Source organism: Lacerta agilis, chromosome 1 (assembly GCF_009819535.1).
Source record: "Lacerta agilis isolate rLacAgi1 chromosome 1, rLacAgi1.pri, whole genome shotgun sequence".
NCBI classification, from domain to species: domain Eukaryota; kingdom Metazoa; phylum Chordata; class Lepidosauria; order Squamata; family Lacertidae; genus Lacerta; species Lacerta agilis.
In genome coordinates this window covers 18540368-18562748 of record NC_046312.1, presented here as the reverse complement: position 1 = coordinate 18562748, position 22381 = coordinate 18540368, and the positions used below count along the sequence as shown (strand labels likewise).

The following is a 22381-nucleotide window of genomic DNA, read 5'->3' as shown; positions in this document are numbered from 1 at the left end:
CTGAAGAAATGATCATGGTATTCTGAATTAAGAAGTACTTCTAGTAAACACTCGCCATTATCAAGTCAAACGGCATTTATAGATGGAAAAATACACTTTGCTTATTGTTATAATACTTTTCAGAAAAGACAGACTTATACGCATCAAGGAAAGGATTGATAAATCTAACAGCACTTTTAAAAAAAAGCAATCAAAGAATTATAGAGTTGGAAGGGACCCTGAGAGTCAGCTAGTTAAAACCCCTGCAATGTAGGAATCTTTGGTAATGCATGACTTTGATTAATTTTTTGGAATAGAAGAGAAAGTATTGGAAGCAGCTAACATCGCATAACACTAAGGTTCCAAAGTCTTGATATTAATCCCTCTTGTCCCATCAATCCCCTTGATGAGCCACGAGTGGTCACTCAGACTCTCCTGCAAGGACATTCGTGGGCTGTAGTAATTGAAATTGATCCAATTCAGTTGGATCAGATGGTACTTTGTATGCCTATTCAGCGTGGTGTCGAATTGCATGCAAATTCTGAGTGTCAAAGTGGCTTCTAAAAGTATCACCTCAGGCTTCCTTGCGTGGCACTGTTTTATGCTAAGCATAGTCGGCTCCAAACCCAAAGTTGGACCTATTGCTAGATTGGAAGAGGGAGGAGTGTGTGAAGATAATAAAGTTAATAAGCACTTTCACTCCTAACTTTGGTTAGAAGATGAGACAGTCTTATGTATGAATTGGACCTCAAACAACTCTGAGATGAGCTGTTGTTCTCCCCTCCTAAAAATGAAATTCAGTCGAGAACTATATTTAAATGTGTAGACTCCTCTTCTGCTACAATATTTCATAATTTGCATCCTATGCACACTTATTAGGGAGCAAGCTCCACTGATCACAGTGGGACATGCATCTTGAGTAAGTATGCATATAGCATGGTATGCTTCTCAAATGTTGGGTGAACTTTAATCCAGTTTGTGCTAGGGTATATATGACATACCAGAATGGCCAGTATTGTGAAACAGCGGCAACATCTGCTGCCTACCTTAATTGAAATTCTTTCGCGCTAAGAGATCTACATTTTTTCCTCTACTATAAATTTTAAAATGATTCTAGTTCTGCGATTTATTAATGAGACATTGTTCCCAACTTGGCTTGAATCTAATTCACTTTCATATGTAATGGATGATGTTACGTTAATATTTGCATGGGTTCCGTTAGCTCCCGCTGAAAGAGAAGTTATCCTCATTGTGGTGCAGTGAAAGCATCCATTATTGTTCCTGTAAACTACTCAAGCCGTGGGGCATGTCTTATGCTCGGTGATGGGCCCACTGATGGCACTCGATAACTGTTAGGAAACATTTGAAGTGAAATAAATATGAATTAGTGATTCATAGTTTGCCTTGCACTCTGCATCAAACATGGGTGTTGCCTCTGTCAGAGAATGATGCCTGACTTCTCTTGCCATGTAACTCACCTGCATCAAGATTAAGAAATCCCTTTTTTATTGAATAAGCTTGGAAACAAGATAAATGTCCTTTTGCTTTTTGTGTGGGAAGTATTGGATATCTGTTTTCGCAATGAGCCTTTTTAAAAATCTCCTCGGTGCAACCAGGAGGAATGCGTTTATATCCTGAATATAAAAGCAATACAGCGGTGAAATATTCCTCCTTAATTTTGGTCAGAACGAACAAAAGTGTCTGTGTTTATTCCTGCCTAATGCATCACAAATCTGCTGACATGCTAACCTTGGAGTCTTGGTTGGCGTTAATCAGGCCTGTGCACCGGCAGGAAAGATGTACCTAATGCACTCCATCAGTGCAGTTTGCATATGGAAGTTCTCACAGGGGAGCTGCCCTGTGCCAGCTGAGGGTTACCTGCCCACTGCAGTTATTGTATGTAATTATCGAACCAATCTGTTCAGCCCAGCAGGGTTTAGATGGTAATCATGAAGCAACACTTTGGAAAGATGTAATGCACTCTCCCCTTCTCTCATCAGCTATGTGAGGTTGCAACCACTTCAGCAGCTATTTCAGTAAAGCTACACGTTTGTCAAACTTACCCCCCAAAAGCAGGCTGAACTTTCGCAGTTATTTTTATGCTTATGGGTGAAGATGTGTTTGTGTGTCTGGCAAAATGTACTGGCTTGTCGACATTCATTGCAAAAGAAAAAGGGGGGGGGAGGTGATGGGAAAAGAGAGACACCCGATTTATTTTAAAATATTTTGCATGCTCTGTTGTTTTTAGAATATGTCTAACCTGATGTATCTTTGGTTGAGAACCAGGTCTTCCCATAGGGTGATGTGGCAAAGGGGGGGGGGGAGAGAAGAGATAAAGGAGAGACATTTTTTCAGGCTCAGTTCCCATGATGAGGAAGGAGGGAATCTGTCTCTTTCTGATCCGTGTCACTTGAACATGTTCCCCACATGATTAAGTTCTCTTTCTGCATTAATTTGCATTTTAAAAGAAACTAAATAAATAAATCCTTAAAAATATTAAATGTATGCATTTTCTCTCAAAATGTGTTCTTAACACATACTTTGAATTAGCCAAGAACTGTGTTGTGCCATTTGGAGAAATGTGAAATCAGGTGCATAGCAAAGTTTCAATGCACATACTGTATTTGTCCGAGAGGTGCAGATCTGCTCATTTTGTATAGCAATTTGCAAAAATCAGATTTCTTGTGCATTCCTAGCTGATGCTGTCCACATATTGTAAAAATTGTGTACAGTGGTACCTCTGGTTACGTACTTAATTCGTTCTGGAGGTCCGTTCTTAACCTGAAACTGCTCTTAACCTGAAACTGTTCTTAACCTGAAGCACCACTTTAGCTAATGGGGCCTCCCGCTGCCGCTGTGCCGCCAGAGCACGATTTCTGTTCTTATCCTGAAGCAAAGTTCTTAACCTGAAGCATTATTTCTTGGTTAGCGGAGTATGTAACCTGAAGCGTATGTAACCCGAGGTACCACTGTAGTTTGTCCCCTGTGATCTCAGACAAGAAACTTTAAAAAAAATATTTGGGCTCAGTTACTCAGGAATCCCACAAAGTTCATTTTCTAGTCTGTGGCTGGGGAAATACCCTTGTCTCTGAATGCAATCCACATGCATTTTAATGATACAGCATTTGATGTATTATACCTCATGATTGCGACTACAACCTTGTTCTCCAACAGACTATGGGTTTGCATAGGAACCTCATTTTTTTTTAAAAAAAACCTTTCAAAATAAGGGAATGAAAACCATGGTGTGTTAATTATGACAAAATACTATTCCTCTTATGGGCTTTTGATCTGGTTACTCACACAAGGGCAAAGATGGAGAAACATGCCAAACAGTTTACTACAGTGCACCATCATTTTGTGATTTAACTTGTCTGCATGCACTTTTCTGCTTTGTATAAAGTGTGGCTTTGTCTCTTGTTTTGTTTTGTTTTGTTTGGGGATAGACAAAAAGAAAAGCAGTTGCTGCATCAGGGCCAGCCTCTACTGATGAAGACAACGACGAAACAGCTGTAGAAGATTCGAAAAACATCAAAAGAAGAAGACGTGCTACCTCTAGTAAGTACCCCGTTGGTATTTGTCATAGATCTTTCATTTTGCTAAAAATAAAAAGCATTAAGTTTTGCAATAAATGTCACTCTTTTATACCGGGCAACCTGGGGAATGTAAGGTTGTCAGCTGTCTATCTGCAGCAAACGCGAAATATGCTTTTGGCCCAACATATAAAACGGATGGTTGTGGTTGGTTGCAGTCCCCAGCCCCTTTCCCCACCTTTTATTTTCCTCTCTGTTCTCATTTTCATCCTCCCCTATCTTGTCCAATTCACTGTCAGGAAGTGCTCGCTCCCCAGGACCAATTCATCACAGCAGGTTACAGCCAGAGGCTAGCAGCAGCCGCCGCAGCCGCCGCCGTATTCAACAGTGAGTGGAGCTACTTTAAGAAAAGGGAGTTATCCAGATAGACTGAAAAAGAACCTTGGTGCTGCTTTGGCATAATTGGTAGCTTACGACCCAGGCTATGTGCAGTAGCAGAACTTTTGAAAGCAAGACTTGACAGCCCTGTCACCCAAGATCTTTTTAGCAGGAAATGCCAGAGGTTAGATGTTGGAGCCCACACACTTTCCGCCACTGAGCCTATCCCTAAGAGACAGGCATCGGTGCAGGTGATGCTATTTCCAAGTGAAGATGCATGGTGTTTGCATAACTCAAAGGACTCGACTTCCACCCGGTCTGTTACTCTTATCTAGCCTGGTGTGGCCTGGTCTGGGACGGATGAAATCCATTGCTTGGTTTTTGTGTGTGTTTGTTTGTTTAAAAAAATGGTTTGGAACTTTTATTTTTTCATTTTGAGATTTTATTAACACGTGGAAAAGTGTTAAGAGGAAAACCCAGCTTTAAAATGAATCTGTCACCTTCTGTTAAACATGAAACTGTTATAATTGAGTTGTCGATTGTTTAGCTTAATTGGGGGGGGGGGTCAGAGAAGTGGATTTTTTTTAAAAAGCTTTCAAAAACTTTCTGCTTGGTTTTTTTTTTTTTTTTTGGGGTGGCGGAGGTACTTCAGAGGAATGGAATTCCTCAATCCCCATATAAAGTGACCCAGACTCTGCGATGTTCGTCTGAGGTCCTTCCTCATGTGTCTCCTCCATGAGAGGTCCAGAGGGTGGCAGCATGAGAACGGGAGTTTTCTGCAGTGGATCCCTGTTGGTGGAATAACAATAATAATAATAATTTATATTATTTATAGCCTGCCAATCTGGCAGGGTTTCTCCAGCCACTCTGGGTGGCTCCCAACAGAATATTAAAAACAAGATGAGACATCAGACATTAAAAACTTCCCTAAACAGGGCTGCCTTCAGATGCCTTCTAAAAGTCAGGTAGTTGTTTATTTCCTTGACATCTGATGGGAGGGCACCACCACCGAGAAGGCCCTCTGCCTGGTTCCCTGTAACCTCACTTCTCGCAGTGAGGGAACCCCCAGAATAACCCTCGGCACTGGACCTCAGTGTCTAGGCTGAACGATGGGGATGGAGATGCTCCTTCAGGTATACTGGGCCGAGGCCATGTAGGGCTTTAATGGTCAGCACCAGCACTTTGAATTGGAGCCTCACTGGAAGAAATGTGTGTGGAGCGAAGTTGTTTAGGGTGTGAAACATAGGCAAGGGAAGGATTTGGCATTCCTCTCCACCCTGCTCCTGTTGTGCTTTAAACAGCCACCCCACTTGTCCTGCTTTATGGGAAATCATTGTGAAGAGTTTGTCGCTTCAGCATTTTCCACCTTTGCAATTAAGCGGTATATAAATAAATCCATTAATAACAATGTCTTGGCCTTGAAGCTCCCCAAGTGTGTGAATTGCTAGCAGAGCGAAAGATTCATGAGCTTGCGCCTCTGGACCCCACAAGACATAAGCGAGAAGGAAGAGAATTAATGAGGAAAAAGGAGAAACAGAGAGGTGACATGCAGAAAGAAGAATATGTATGCTCTGGGATAGAGAGAGAATTAACAGAGAGGGGTTTAGAGAGGTTCTTTAGCATTGCAGAAGGAAGAGGCAGTACAACCTATAGGTTGCAGAGGAAAGGGGTTTAACACGGAGAAAACCTCTGTGAAAGAAAAATGCTTTTGCATGGTTAGTGTAGTGATATGGCCCTCTTGAGCTGGTAAATGTAAAGATGTCTCTCAAAGTGACTGGTGTGCTCCTTTTACTACTTTGGAGTGGTGGTAATGGGGCAGGGGAGAGGAGAGTTTAGATGGGGAGGGAATTTCCAAGCATGTATTCCACTAGATTACCCTTGTCCACACGATGTACAGAACTTGAAACTATGTGAAACTTGCTTCTCTACATAACAAATGCAGCCTGTTTGCTAGCATATACTGACCATCCATGCATGTAGCTTTCTCAGCAGCGGCTTGTATCCAGTTTGCCCAGCACTGAAGTCTTAACTTGCAAGTGTTCTGTTTTTATGCCACTGAGCGCACGTTCTTTCAGCGCCATGGCGCTCTTCAAGTCTGAATTGGGCCCTCAGTGTCCAAGGGCTCTAATCCATTATGCGCCTTCTTCAGTCAGAGACCCCACACACTATCTGATCTGTTCCCCCCCCCCCCCCCGTTAAGCTGTTGGCTAATCTCTCAGTGTAGGATTTCTCAGCCATATGATGTATATTTTCCATGGTGTTTCTCCAGCAATACAACTTTGCACAGCTGCAATTTCTTTATTTTCTGTTCCCAGTAACAAACCAATCACGTGGTGTTGAGAATTGATCTTAGTACCCCATCTCCTGTTTTAAATTTCTTGAAATACGGCTGGCATTTCTCCCATATATCCTTTTCAAATGTCTGAGGTTGCAGTGGGAATTTCAGCATAAAAGTGTGTGGTGCTCCTTCTCAGGTCCAGCCATCCTTATTCCAGGATGCTGTGTTCCATTTCGCTTTCCCCTGAATTTCCATTCCCTCCCTCCCAAGAGCCAATTGGCATTCCTTGTCTACCGAGCAAAGTCACTAATCACTGGGCTCCTGGATTTGAGATCTCCCAGATTATTATTATTATTTGTACTTCTGCACACCTTGGAGTTCCTCTAAGCCTGCTGGTGTCTCCTAATCTTGTGTGGGTGGTGTCATTTTGGCGACATGAGGATCCGACATCAGGATAATGAGTTTGCTATTAATATATGTGAGTTTGGCCTCCAAATGAGGTGGAGGCAATTATTAGTGGGAAGTACAAGATTTTGACTTTTCGAAGTACATGTTTTATGTGTCAATAATAATAATAATAATAAATACAGTGGTACCTCCAGTTACGAACTTAATCTGTTCCGGACGTCCATTCGTAACTGAAAACCGTTCTTAACCAGAGGCACGCTTTCAGCAATGGGGTGTCCTGCTGTGTGCGCGCCTCTGGCACGCAATTTCTGCTCGCATCCTGGGGCAAAGGTCTCAACCAGGAGCAGCTACTTCCAGGTTAGCGGAGCACGTAACCTGATGCGTGTGCAACCAGAAGCGTTCGCAACCAGAGGTACCACTATAGTTTTATTATTTATACCCCACCCATCTGGCTCGGTTTCCCCAGCCACAATGGGTGGCTTACAGCACATATAAAAGCATAATAAATAGCTGAGATAATAGAATTGTAGAGTTGGAAGGGATTCCAAGGGTCATCTAGTCCAACCCCCTGCAATGCAGGAATCTCAGCTAAAGCATCCATGACAGATGGCCATCCAACCTTTGTTTAAAAACCTCTAAGGAAGGAGAGTCCACAACCTTCTGAGGGAAACCGTTCCAGCTCTTACTAGATACTAGAGATGTTTGCCTGCTGCTCCCTAGTTAAAGCTGCATGAGTGCTTGTATGGCTCTTTGTTCTTTTTTTTCTTTTTTCTTTTTAGACTGAAAAAAGTTGTTGTTTATGGACCTTGCCTTCTGTGTCCTCTTTAGAAATGCAAAAGTGTCCCACTTCATTTCCCTTTGTTTTACTTTCACTGTTGAATGTGAAACTGATTTGCTTATTTTTGAGCAAGTTTGGATATGAGGATGATAGGAGTAGCAGAAAGGAGAACTGACTGCACTCTACTTAACTGGCACATGGATCTCATTTGCAGTCATATTTGTGCCCTGAAAAGTCTAGGAATACACAGATCAGATCTGACAGCAGGCAAGGTGAGAGATCTCTGTGTTTTTAAAGTGATTTAGACAATGGAATATCAGCGAGAACAACCAATGCAAGAATCACCTACGCTACTTTACCTGCTAAGGCACCACTGTCCAAAACAGCCCTTGCTTTACCCCAAATGTATTTCCCGCACTGGAGCATCAATTTCTCACAGAGAGGGACTTACACGCTTGCAAATATATATTGAGGATTCATTGTCGTTAGCCAAACACCTCTTTTCTCCCTCCCCTACCTGCAACTCAGATTTCTAAACAGTCGTGGGGTATTTTTATTGGTCTCTGAAGACATAGGACGAGCAGCTGGGTGGGAAGGGGTGCTGCAACAACAGCAAATAAAGAACTCTGTGTGTGAACACCTATGTATACAGCTGCAGGTCCCTGGCTGTGGATCTGCTGTGAGACCATTCTACATGCAATTACAGTGTTATTACCAATATTACAGTACAGGAGCATACATGGAAAGTATTCATTTTAGAGGTGGGGGTTCATGCAAAGATAGGGGGCTAACCTGAGGCACCTCCCTCCTCACTTGAAGCCAGAATGTATTTCTTTCCCACCTTTTTATCCTCCCCCCTCCCTAACCCCCAGGCCTTTGCAGCTCGTGTGGATGCTTGGGAAAATGCTCTTGGTGTCAGGACTGTAGCAAGTGAACGCTCCCCAAGCATCCCTGCTAACCACTAGACTCAGGAATAGAGGAAAGGGCCCGTTGTGTGCCTAAGAGCTGCCTTCACATAGTCCTCTCCTTTGGCAATGTAGACACACAGGGATCACTCTCCAGGAATCTTAACAGGGGCCAGATGAAATCGCGTAGAGGACTAGGTGCTGCCCATAGGCTGCCATTTCAAACTAGTTAGTTTGTATAGCTCGAAATACTATAAACTACTTCTACGATTTTTACTGCTATAAATAAATTTTGCGGGGTTCAAGAGTGTCCTAAAGCTGAATGCTTTGATGGTGTTTCCTGCTTGGCAGGGGGTTGGACTGGATGGCCCTTGTGGTCTCTTCCAGCTCTATGATTCTATGATGTGAGCAGGTTGGGTTTCCTTTCCTTTTTCCTTTTTTAAATGTCTGGTCTAATTTAGTGACAAATTCACGTGGATTTTCCTTCGTTAATATAAAACGTTCTGATTATATCCTGACCACCTTACCGTAGTAATTATTTCTAACCACTAAATTGTTTTTGTCTTTAACAACTGTAGAGGCAGGAGCCACGAAACCCAAGGCACTGAAGACCCCTCCCAAAGCCAAGAAAACCTTGACCCCCAGGAAGAGGACCCAGAAATAGGAAAGTCTAAATGATGAGTGCTTGCTGCTTTTTACTAGTTACTGTTCTTTTTCCAGTAATCATGGGCTTTCCCCTTTTTCTGTATGTGTTTAGCCTATAGGCAGTCACAATGCGGCACTGCATTATGTAGCTGAAACTGGAAAAGGGGTATTTTAAGTTTTTTATGTACAGTTTAATACTAGTACAGAAGTTTTCAAAAATCTTGAATGGCTGTTTTTGCACCTGCTCGTTTAACTGTTTAGTTTACGTCAAACTTGAATAAAAATAAAGTCCCAATTCTGGTCCCTGTTTTAATGAAACCTGAGGCTGAAGTGGAAGTGTGTTCGAGTGCAAGTTGCATTGGGATCCAGGTGCTGTACATGCAAGATAAATGTGCTTCCGACTGGGGTGCGATTGCAATTGCTAGCTCAAGAAAAGACTGGCAATATACATTTATTTAGGGTAACTTATGTGCTGCTGTTCATTGAAAACAAGAACAAAAATACAGAGGTCAAAACTGCAACCTGTAAAACAAAACAGAAGCACCAACTAGCACCTCCCACCCCCAGTAAAAAAAAAACTAAACTAAATAAATTTTTTGGAAGAACTGATAAATTTAATTTTGGAGGAGGAGTTATTGTTTGGTTTGGTTTGTTGTTATGTTTTGTGTTTTTAGACTGTAAACTGTCCCATGTTCCTCTGGTGGTATAATAATAATAATAATGTCCCATTAAGGCCCCATCTGCACCATACATTTAAAGCAGTATCATACCACGTTTAGTGGTTATGGCTGCCACTACAAGATGCTGGACACTGCAGTTATGAGGGCTGAGAGTGGTTAGCAGGCCCTATTCCCCTCACAGAGCTACAGTTCTCAAGGTGGTTTAGGAGTCCATCCCTCTTGCAAGGGAACTCTGATTCTGGCCCTCTGATTCTGACCCTTCCCCAGCTCTTATTTTCCTTGGGTGTTTTCTCCTGGCTGGAATTTGCCCTTGATCTCCGTTGGTGCCTCGTGGTTTCCTGTGTGTGTCTAAATTAGCCTACTGGGCAAAGGCAAAATTCGCAGCTGTTGCTTTCCCCATTTTTGCCTGCGCATCACTGGCATGTGGCCCCTGGAAGATTACTCAAGTGGGAATGCGGTGTGCAGTCTCATAAAGGTTCCCTGCCCCTGAAGTACATACTTACATGGCTGGGGCTATGCTAGCAGCAGGTTTGACAAATCTGTGCCGAAGGAGTTTACAGCTTAAGCCACAGAAGAAGTTTGTGGGGTCGGGAGCAGACCAAGGCCAGAATGAAACAGGAAGGCTATGCAGTCATTTTAATCCCAGGCATTTTAGTTTGGTCCAGTTTGGTATTCATTTTTCCTAAGCCTCCCTGGAAAGGTTGAGGTCCAGGAACGGAGCTGAAGGAATTAATGGAGCTTGTTTGCATGAAAGTGTCTCTGGGAAGTAGTTCCAGGCCAAAGGGGCAGCAAGGGAGTAAATGAGGACTGACTTTGGGGAGCAGAGCTTGGAGTAACTTGAGGACGGCAAAGCTGACCAAGGGAAGGTTCCAAAAATTGATGTCCTCAGATCCAAGAGTGGAGAGATGGAGGGAGAGTGGAGAGATGGGGGGAGATAAGGCATTTTTGGGGTGTTGTTTGGAAAGCAAGAAGTTTGTTCACCCAACAAAAACCTGTGACATTAAGGAGAGACGTTCCTTAGGAACTGCTGCCTTGTGCTTTAAAGAACCGGGGAGAAGATAGGAAGCGCATTGCTATGACGACATGGTTAAAAAGTATTGCCCTATCCTGTTGTCTGTAGGGTGGGAGGGAGCAGAAGGAGGGTGGCAGCGCTTGGGGCGTCCTGATTTGAATGTAAAGTCCCTTACACAAAGGAAGCAAGCTTCCTTATAGACTGCATTTACTGCTCTTGATGACTCCAGTTGTGTGTAAATATTAGAAAACAGCAGGGTCCTGCATTCCAAGAATCACTTGAGCACTGCCATGAAGACAAGAGTCCTTACCGGTATTGTAGTCATACTCCCGAGCTCTCCTGCTGTTTCTAATCTGTGCGCACAGCCGTGAAAAAACCGGACTGACATTTACAGGCACAGCAGGGAGACACTTGAGTCGGGAATGTTAAAGACTCCACTACCTACGTGGGGTTCCCCCTCCCCCATCTTCTCTCTCCCCACCCCTTTCAAAGTAGCCACCATACATGATAAATCTTCACAGGAGAACTAGTATGCACTTCAGCTGATGGTGTAATGAGGGTATTGATAATGAATCGTACAACACTTCTTGGTGCCAAAACATTCAGCAGGCAGATCCTTGTGTGCTTTGGTCCCCTCCCTCTCTAATCTAAAATATCTGGAGGGGAGACTTTGATTTAATTATAGGCATAAGGAGTTGGGTTCTGTCCTCCCCCGCCCTCTCTTAAAAAAAAAAACACCCTCCCAAAATACACTGCTGGTTTGATGGTTTCATTTTTTTCTCTCTCTCTCTGCTCCCATTCTCCCAGTAATAATTCTTAAATGAGTGTGTGTATATATAATCTCTTAAGAATCTGATAGCCCAGAATTGAATAGTTTTGGCAGCCCACCCCTGCTGATATGCTAACATGGTTTGCCCCAAGAAGATGCCAGATTTGGGATGCCATAACACCAGTAATATAATTAGGATTGGGGTTTTTTTGGTGGTGGTGGTGGTAGGGAGGGAGTTTCACATTGTCTGCTTGACTTCTCAGTTAAGAATTCTGCTTCCCTTTGGGAACAAGACTAGACAGACTGTCATTTGCTATTACTAATTCTGCTTAGCATTATCACCGGAGCTCTTTTTCTTTCTCTCTCTCTTATTTTTTTTTTTTGTAATTAGCTGTCTTAGTTGGCTCTTAAATTTTAATAGCCAATTGAAGCTACGTTTTAGCCAAGTTCCATATCTAAATTGTATCCAGTCCATTAAGAAAGTTGGTTAAAAGGCTATTAAAGCAAAAAGCCAATATATGGCAGCCATTGCTTATGTTTGCAGCTCTCGCAATGCCAGACTTCAGTAGAAATTTTGGAAGGGATGCCTCCCACATTGCTCTGAGTGGGAAACGCATAGAGGCCAAATTCTCACCACATGTCTAAAGCACTATTATACCATTTTAAGCCGTCATGTTTTCCCCAAAGAATCCTGGGAACGATGGTTGGCTGAGGGTCCTGAGAGTTTTTAGTAGATCACAGAGCTACAGTTCCCTGGGAGGAGGGATTGATCGTTAAACCACTCTGGGAACTGTAGCTCTTTGAGGAGGAATAGTGTCTCTCCCAAATCTCTGCATCCTTAACAAACTACGGTTCCCAGAATTCTTTGCAGGAAGGCCATAATTGTTAAAGAGGTATAATAGTGCTTTAAATATATAGTGCAGATGTGGCCAGAGAGTCCACAAGCTTAGTCTGTAATCCCATGCATATGTACCTGGGAGTAAGTCCCAATAAACACAGTGGAGCCTGCTTGCAAGTATAAGCATGCAAAGGATTGCACTGTTACTTTTGGAAACCATAGATGTTCAGAGATGAAGGGAGGGTGGGAGAGGGGGGGAGGGAGAGAGAGCAGCTGAGAGGCTCTACTAGCTATTTCTCCACTTGGAGTCGTCTTTTGATTTTTTAAAATTTATTTTTTAATCAGAGGAATGATGGTTTTCCCTCTATTTCATCTAGTTGATCAAAATGGTTAGCACAAACACCCAAAGCACCTTCTGGTGGGATGGTAAATCTTGCAGAGATTACTTTGCAAAACACCCTGCCAGGAAGCCAAAGAGGAAGCTTACACCAGCTTGCAGTCAGCGGATGCAACTTCCTTAATTAAAGACCTCTGTCCCAACTGAGGCAACTCTAGACAATGGGCGCATCCAGCCAGTTCAGCGGTGCATGGATGTGCATCACAATGCAGCGTCTTTTTTAGCTGTGCCCAGAAGCCCTTCTGCACATGGCTGTCGCTTTGGCGGATCAGGGCATTCGGGTTTTGTTCTGGAGGCCGTTCCTTTGCAACAGGGTAGGGGAACCTGAGGCCCTGCAGATGTTGTGCTGCAACTGCCATTATGTGTGACTGATGGCCCTGCTGGCTGCGATCGCTGGGAGCAGGAGTCCAACAACATCTGGAGGGCCACAGTTCACGCACTCCTGCTTCACAGCCTTTTCTCCCCTGCTTCATCCACTGCTAATGACATGAGAGAAGTGGCTTGGAAATTAGTGCAATCTTAATCAATAGGATTTATGTCCCAGTAAATATGTTTGTGGTCATGATCCCAGGACTGACCCATTTCAAATGCCCTGTGCAAGAGAGAGAGAGGGAGGAAAGGGATCCCCATCTTTGTCTGCTATTTTATTTGCCCCTTCCTTGCCTTTTTTGTTTTCTTGAAAGAAGAAATATTATTTCCCTGGCTCATATGAACATAAGAGCCTACTGGGTCAGGCCAGTCGCCCATCTAATCATCCATCTGTTCTCACCGTGGGTGACCAGGAGGTGAAGTCAAACAGCTGCATTAGCCTGGGCAGTGTGTATGGAGGTCCTGGGCTGCCCAGATGACAAGACCCCCCTCTTGGCCTCTCTAATGTGGTCCAAAGGAAAGCAGAGCTTGGCTGCAGGTGTTGCTTGAAGGAGGTGTACAAGTCACAATCCAACTGTCTTAGGGACTCCGCTCTGGATTTGTGTAGGGTTTACTCCTTAGCCTTTTCTTCTCCTAGAGATAATAATAATAATAATAATAATAATAATAATAATAATAATTTGTACCCCACCCATCTGGCTGGGTCTCCCCAGCCACTCTGGGCGGCTTCCTACAAATATTAAAATAGCCTGCATTGCAGCGGAGGTGTTTAGGATCAGAGTTTTTCTTCTCCTAAATGGGCTGATGAGGGGCTACATGTGCCCCTCACACCCCTCTACAGCATGTGGAGAAACTGCCATCTTGACAGTTGGACCCACTATTGGTCTCGTTTGCCCAATCCACTAGAGCCTTTCTTCATATGCAGGGGAAGTCCCTAACGCACTAAGGGTTTGAGACCCATCAGCTACCTTCACCTGGTTTAGCTGGCCAGTCGAAGCTGATCCTGGGGTGTGGCTGCTGCGACGAACCCCACCTCTCAGTTACTAAAAACGTGTCCAAAAGGGTACAGGGGTAAAACCAGACCCCCCCCCCCCACTCCACTTGGTTCGCCTCAAAGCAAACCCCTCTTACATCAAGGGCTTAATAGTAATGAGAGTCTTTTTCCAGCTTCCGTGGCCTGGTATCCTCACTACTCTGGGTTACTTAAATGAACAACCTCTTGCCCACAGTAAAGGGCCTCCCTCAGCTCGGATCCCCACTGTCTCGATTTGCCTCAACACTCTGGCAACTTCGTGGGACTCGTGGGACTTCGTGGGACCATCTAACCATTTTCTGTGTGACTCTAGGACACAAACTATCACCTCCCTTTCCTCAGGTAAGTTTTGCCCTTTCTTGAGTCCACTCCTCTGTGAGATTTGATACCCTGCTGGACCAATAATGACGATTACTCCTTGGCACCAAAAAGAACTGAACTTTATTTTCTTGAGAACATAGTTGTTTTAAAGATTCATGCATTCACAATGTTAGTTGCGGTAATACAGAAACATCTTTCGAATCTATAGTTTCTTGTTAAACTAATCCTAACCTAAACCACCACTATCCTGGCCCCACACACTTCTTCTTCCACACACACACCCTCCCTCTTCTCAACTGTCAAAACGGCTGTTCCCTCCTTTTAAACCGGGGACTGCCCCGCCACCAAAGGATGAGCTGTCATTTGAGATGAAGGTGGATTAACTCCTTCTGAGCTGGGAGGTAATAACTCCTCCACCCTAGGGCCAATCTGTCACAGCTGCTGCCACATGCTGACAGCTTTTAGGAGCCACAGGTGAGATCTGAGGGCAGGGTGCAGACCAAAGGTGGAGAAACTACCCCAGAAGGAGCATGATGTGTTCCCCACCAGAGGTACTCCTCCTTCACTAATGCCCCAAAATATACAGGTGACATTTTCACCAAATTGCTCAATGAAAGGAAACAAGAAACTACTAGAAGCCAGAAACTACTAGAATCTTATTCTGGCCAGTTTGAATGCAAACTCATTGGGGGAGCTGACAGAGCATAGGTCTGATCTGTAGGTTACATATTGAAATTATTTCATTTTTTAAATTAAAATCGACCAATACAACTTTGACCAAGCATTCTAGGTTGTCAGTATTTGGGGTTTTGCTTTCCTGTTGACTTAGGATGCCTTATTTTCATCTCACGTAGCCCTACACAGTGTTTGGCTGCTTGCCCGCTTTCCCTTGTATGGACGGATCGCGTTGGGTTAATACTGCCTGAATATTGAAATGCTGGAAATCTCTTCCTAACCCTGTGCATGACCAGGCTGCGTCACGTGTTCCTATCACTCTGAGATTCCACCTGCAAAAACGAGCATTTGTAAGTAGCGTGTGGAAGTCAATTACTGAAATGAAACTATTGTGGGCTAAAAGGGGACTGGCAAATGACAAAAGCTGCAATTAGCTACATTTCCATAGCATTGCTTGCTCGCTGCTGTCGGGAGGCTGGAGTGTCATTTGAAGCAGTCAGTCTTCTGGCCTGATGTTCGTGCCTTGCTTTGATACTCCTCGTGTCACCGATTGCAAAGTGCCCGGAATCACTTGGGAATGCCTGTTCCAGATAGCTTTAAACTCTGTAATCAAGCTTTAAACTCTGCAATTGGCTTGAAGTGTGATGTACTGAGAGAGAGAGGGAGTGGGGGGGGGAGGAGAAAGAGAAATTCCCTGGGCTGCCAATAGATGCATTTGAAGACTCCAGGGTCCTCTCATTTGAATTAAAGCGTCAGCTGGGGTGTGGGTTTTGCATATGAGATGCGCGCAGAGCCTGCAGAAGTTGGGAGCCCCCCCCCCAAAGCCAAGGAGCTGCAACCGCCTTTAGTAGCAGCTCTTGCACAGCAAAGTGGAGACGAGCGACTTACACCTTGATTGTAAACAAGGCGGGCCTGGATAGGGGCTCCTGAGCTTTTAAAACCTTGTTGAATGTCCGAAATAGGAATCTAGGTCATCTCAAGACATTGGCCACTGTTCTGTATAGAGAAGCCAACCAAGCTGGCAGCTGAATCTTAACTTCGACACTAGTCCAATATGGTGATACTTAAAGGCAGCAGATTAGTTTGGGGAGCACAGTGGAGGCCACTTGGCCAACACTGCTTTGTCTTGTACCATCTCACTGCTGCGTCCAACACCCAGCACCTGCCTCAGTCTGCCTAATGGTTCACTCTCCTTCGGTTGCTCCTCAGCCATCGGTATTCAATAATAGTAGAGGCAGCCTTGGAAAGAACAGATTGAAAGCACACCAGTGCAGGTAGATAAATAGGTACCGCTCCGGTGGGAAGGTAAACTCCTTTTCTGTTCTCTCTGGCTTCTGTCACGGTGTCCTGTTGTGCCAGAAGCGGTTTAGTCATGCTGGCCACATGACCAGGACAAACGCCGGCTCCCTCGGCCTGAAAAGCTAGATGAGCGCCGCAACTGCATAGTCTCCTTTGACTGGACTTTATTCAATTTGTATGCCACCCTTCATCCGTAGATCTCAGAGCAGTCCGTAACCTAAAAATACAAGATACAAAATACAACATACATAATAAAGACAGGAACAACAACAAACCAATAATCCCCCTCCCACAACACATTTGAAAGGGCATCAGATGTCAGGTAGAGCAAGCCTGGTGTAAGCCAGGTGTGTTGTTTTCTTCTTCAATGATTTAATTTTTTTAAAATTGCTATTATATCCTACCTTTCCTCCAAGGAGCTACAGGTGGCTTACACTTCCCAGTGTTATCCTTGCAACCACCTTGTGGGGTAGGTTAGGCTGAGAGGCAGTGATTGGGGATTTGCTGTGGTCTAAACCACTGAGCCTCTAGGGCTTGCTGATCGGCGGTTCAAATCTCCGTGATGGGGTGAGCTCCCGTTGCTCTGCCCCAGCTTCTGCCAACCAAGCAGATTGAAAGCACACCAGTGCAAGTAGATAAATAGGTACCGCTCCGGTGGGAAGGTAAACTCCTTTTCTATTCTCTCTGGCTTCTGTCACCGTGTCCTGTTGTGCCAGAAGCGGTTTAGTCATGCTGGCCACATGACCAGGACAAACGCCAGCTCCCTCGGCCTGAAAAGCTAGATGAGCGCCGCAACTGCATAGTCACATTTGACTGGACTTAACTGTCCAGGGGTCCTTTACCTTTTACCTTGTACCTAGTCCAGCAGTCTGTAACCACTACACTACACCCAACTGGCTCTTCATTTGGCAGCTTTTCAAAGTATTATTATGGCTGCGAGGAATTCATTTGCCTGGGCAAAGAGAGAGAGAACAAACATCGGCAAGTTCCTCAATATATTACAAAAAAATAGAAAAATGGCATAACCAATAATATTATTGCGCATGATAGCATATAAAAGCACAACGTTTTTCAGCTGTTTATCTAAGTTAGGTTTCAAATGGAAGGTGCTTTGTTTTCAATGCTAATAAAATAGCAGTACTCTACTTTCTCTCTCTCCTTTCTTTTGAGAGGAAACAAAAATAAATATTGTGCTACATTTCTTCAAATTGCGGGGGGGAAATTAGATTGCTGGCAAATAGCTTCCCACAGATGTAGCAGCATTGTGAGGGAAGGGAACGGCAATATCCAGCATTTCTAGATCTATCAACGTTAAACGTAACCTCTGGAAGTGTACATTCCGTGCTGGTGGGCAGGAGGTAATCAAGCCGAATAATTGCTATGCATGCTAAAGTGTTCCATCTTTACCTTTCCATTGCTTTCTGCTGCAGAGGATAATAAAGTTGACCTTGTTGTCATTGGCCTGTGTTTTATTATTGTGATTTTTTCCCCTTAATCTTAAATATTGTTTCACATGGAAAACACTCCACTGCTGGTTGCGGAAGCAAGCGTTGTTGTATGTTGTGCAAAACTGCTCTGCCTACACGGCTCAAGAAAGACAGGGCTCCAGGTGGCTATTTTGTACTCAGTGCCTGCAGGAACTCCAGCTATTAGTAATAATAATAATTTATTTTTTATGAATTTATTTTTTATAAACTCCAGCTATTAGTAATAATAATGATTTATTTTTATACCCCACCCACCTGACTGAGTTGCCCCGGCCACTCTGGGCGGCTTCCAACATACCAGTATATAGAAAAACATAATAAAACATTTTAAATAGCTTCCCTATACAGGGCTGCCTTCAGGTGTCTAGTTATATAGTTACTCATCTCCTTGACATCGGATGGGAGAGCGTTCCACAGAGTGGGTGCCACTACTGAGAAGGCCTTCTGCCTGGTTCCCTGTAGCTTCACTTCTAGCAGTGAGGGAACAGCCAGAAGGCCCTCAGAGATGAACTTCAGTGTCCAGACTGAATGATGGGGATAGAGATGCTCCTTCAGGTATATATCCGGTCGAAGCTGTTCAGGTCTTTAAAGGTCAGCACCAACACTTTGAATTATGCTCGGAAATGTACTGGGAGCCACTGTAGGTCTTGCAGGACCGGTGTTATATGGTCTCGGCAGCCACTCCCAGTCACCAGTCTAGCTGTCGCATTCTGGATTAGTTGTAGTTTCCAAGTCACCTTCCAAGGTAGCCCCACGTAGAGCACATTGTAGTAGTCCAAGCGGAGGATAACCAGGGCATCCCAGCTAGTGCAGGGATGGGGAACCTGTCATTCTGTAGGTGGCGTTGGACTGCAACTCCCATTAGCCACGCTGACCACTAGCCATGCTGGCTGTGGCTAATGAGAGGTGGAGCCAGAAGGTTGGCATGGGATGTTGATGCATGAAGAGCCCCCACTGGATCAGTCTGAGATCCATGTAGTTTAGCATCTTAGACTAGTGGCCAATCAGATGCCTCCAATAAACTCACAAGGAAGGCTTGAAAACCAAAGCCCTCTCCTATTGCTCCCCAGCGAATGGCATTCAGTGACATGTTGCCTCTGACTATTAATGTTCCGCAAAGCCACTGGGAGTACAAGTAGATTTCAAACCCTTTCTTAGCACCATCAACACCCCTTGTGTCGGAGAACTCCCACCAGTTAATCATACAATAGGTATGGGCAAGGTTTTTTTTCCCCAGCCAGAAATTGCTGGAACTCAGTTCTGGCACCTCTCAGTTGGGTGCCACTGCCATTATAAGAGAACAAGGGAGGCATTCATGGTGAGTTCCGGCACCCCTTTTTCTAGAAAAACAGCACCGGTCTCAAAAACAGCAAATTCAGAAGAGGGGGGAGAGGCTGATTTTAAAATTTAGCCAAACACCGATTTATAAATACAGTGGTGCCCCGCTAGACGAATGCCTCGCTAGACGAAAAACTTGCTAGACGAATGCATTCGTCTAGCGGAAGGCTGCCCCGCAAGACAAATTTGTCTATGGGGCTGCCTCGCAAGACAGAATTTTTTTTTTCCGTCTAGCGAAAACTGCGATTTTCATTGGTGCATCGCTAGACAAAAAAATCGCTAGACGAAAATACTCGCAGAACGAATTATTTTCGTCTAGCGAGGCACCACTGTATGTATATTTATTAGTTACAGTTACAGGTAGGTAGCCGTGTTGGTCTGCCATAGTCAAAACAAAATAATTTTTTAAAAAAATCCTTCCAGTAGCACCTTGGAGACCAACTAAGTTTGTTCTTGGTATGACCTTTCGTGCGCATGCACACTTCTTCAGATATGTGTATCTGAAGAAGTGTACATGCACACGAAAGCTCATACCAAGAACAATATATTTATTAGGTTTTAGATACTGCCCTTCATCAAAAGATATCAGGGTAGTTCACAAGATGAAAATCACAGGATAAAATCACAAATACATAGTCAAATCAGAAGCAACGGAACAATAACCCTCTTTCTCACAAACACACGTTTAAAAGGCTGTGGAATATTCATCAGAATATTGAAAGGCTGTAGAATATTCATCAGCCCAAGGCCTGGTTGAAGGGGAACATTTTTGCCTGGTGTCTAAAGATAAATAATGAAGGCTCCAGGTGAACCTCCCTGGGGAGAGCATTCCACAAGTAGGGAGCCACTACAGAGAAGGCCCATTCTCGTGTTACCACCCTCTGGACCTCTCAAGGAGGAGGCACATGAAAAAGGGCCTCAGATGATGGACGCAGAGTCAGAGTCATTTCAGAGCATTCCCATCAATACATCATCTGATTTCACTGCCATTATCCTGGAGCCAATATTGATTTAGTTTTAACAATTGCTTAGGGCTGCCTGGAATGTACTTAATTTGCCATGACCCAGCACAGCCCTTAGTCTCCTTGGTGTTACCCTTCTCACTCTCTGGATTTGACCAGGGCGTTTTTGGTGGCCTTGACTTCCATTTTCTGTTACTTCTAAGGCATCCAGATGGGGCAACGAAATGGAGTGAGGGGCTGGCCTTCCATCTGTTGATGGGAAACTAAATACAGGGTTTTATTGTTCGGTAAGTAAGAACAGATACAGCCTCTACATCAAGGCCAAGCTATATGCTATTAAATCTACCCTTTGAAGTCTTCCATCGGGCTGACCAAGGACAGATGGTAAACTGGTATCACTTGATACTGGCTTAGGTCAAGTCGAAGTTCAAGATTAAAGGTAACAAGAGCCTCCATTCAGCTGCCAGACAAGTCATTCTATATACTGAATACCATCTAGTCACCTCTAATTCTGCAGGTTAAAAAACAAAGATATAAAGTAGGTCTCTTTTATTTCCTCCTTGGCTTGTCTAAATGGAATGGATAGCCTAGCATCTTTAGAGTTTTTATATCTAAATATGAATGAAACATTGTTCGTTTTCAGGTGGTGGTGGATTCCTCCCCCCCCCCTTATCCTGGACCACTTGCAAATAAAGATTTTGATATTAATTTTGTGCTTGAACTATTTCAAGAAACAAATAAAGCTGTCTAAACACACATGGTGTTTATCCCTCTATCCCTCTTTAAGATTTCACCCCCAAACTTCCTGCTAATTTGCTCTTAACACCGTCTTTTGCGTTGTCATATAGTATAGCAAGGTTAAAAGAAGTTTTGGCAAAATTCAAAAGGAGACCTGTAGTACGAAATGGGCGAGATCCGCCATGGGAAACAGATTCACGTCGTGCATGTTTGGACAGTACAGTAATGCTTTTAGGGCAGGGATTATAGAAACTAATCCAACAACATCTGGAGGAATAGGTGCGAACTCCTGGGGACCAAAGCACTTTGCCTCCCAAAATGTTTTCTTCTTTTAGGGGGCTAGGCTCCTTCAATGTTCAGAGGGCATTTGGATCCACACCCTGGCTCCTTGCAATGCTGCGCATGCAACTTCAAAAAATTATGCAACATTGCGCACGTGACGTCAGGGCATCACATCGCGTGCCCCCTCTCCCCATTTTCTCGAGAAGTTGTCACCTCTATCTGGAGGACCGTGGGTTCCCCACTCCTGTTTTGTTGGGGAAAGGAACTGAACAGTTTTATTCCCTTTCTCTACTGTTGAATGAAAACACCATTCCATTGAATGAAAACACCTTCCACACCTCTATCATACCTTGCCTTGCTTGCCTTCCCCCCCCCTTTCTTAAACGAAAATGCCCCAGGGACCAATTTAATCAGAATACCATTCAAAAATGACACGAGTGGGAATGTTTGCGTTGAAATATGTGTTTTAGAAGTGTCACAAAAGACTCGTTTTCTTTATCTTAACTTCCAGCTTAATGGCCTTGCTCTCCAGCCCTCCCACCAAATACTTTCTCCATATTCAATTACTCTTTAGGATAATACTTTTTTATTTTTGAAAGATTGTGCATTGCAGTTCAATTCCATGAAATTTCACTTAAGTGCCCTGAGATCCAAGGATATGCCTATTACTTAAACTGTAAGTAATGGTTCCATGCAAAAATTAGGAAACATATTGTGCTTTAGATAAATTGCATTCAAATTAGTTCTTATTACAAATGGGGTAGAAAATGGATTTTTAGCTCTGGCTGGCCAAAGAGCCAACATTTGTCTCTAGTTCATTTGTTTAAATATATTCAGGCCAGATTGAAATCCATATTGCTTGACATTAATTGAGTACTGAAGCATCAGTGTACTCAAGTTTCATAAACCACTGATGACTGAGTTTTTACAGGCTTGATTTAAAAATATACCATCCCTTTTATAGGAAAATGATGTTCTGTTTATAAAGTCATTTTCAGAGCCCACCATTAAATGCCATACATCTTAATAAAACGAATTTAAATTTGACATTTGTACTATTGCAATGACATCTTGTTTGCTAAGAAATTTTCCCCCTCCAATTGATAATGTATTTTTACAGAGCCTTCTGTGCAATATCCTAAGTAAACATGTTTCTCTTTTCTGAGAGGACTTGAACTCAAAGACAAGTTAACAGTAGCACACCGGCAAAAATCATTTAAGTTTCAGGTACAAACCAGGGGAATGTTTCCCTGCAGATATGGTATACAGAAACAAGG

General features: G+C 43.7%; 1 protein-coding gene across 3 annotated transcripts in view; it reads left to right on the top strand.

The window, feature by feature from the left end:
* Positions 1-9199, top strand: part of VRK1 (VRK serine/threonine kinase 1) — a 39265-nt gene extending 30066 nt beyond the window's left edge. For 2 of the 3 annotated variants that reach the window (XM_033140202.1, XM_033140191.1), the window contains exons 12-14: positions 3426-3537; positions 3812-3899; positions 8838-9199. In XM_033140202.1, coding sequence (XP_032996093.1) covers positions 3426-3537; positions 3812-3899; positions 8838-8937 — 300 coding nt within the window. In that variant the 3' untranslated portion in view covers positions 8938-9199. The remainder of the gene's footprint in view (positions 1-3425; positions 3538-3811; positions 3900-8837) is intronic. The other variant, XM_033140213.1, reaches the window with a different exon arrangement.
* Positions 9200-22381: the final 13182 nt, after the last annotated feature.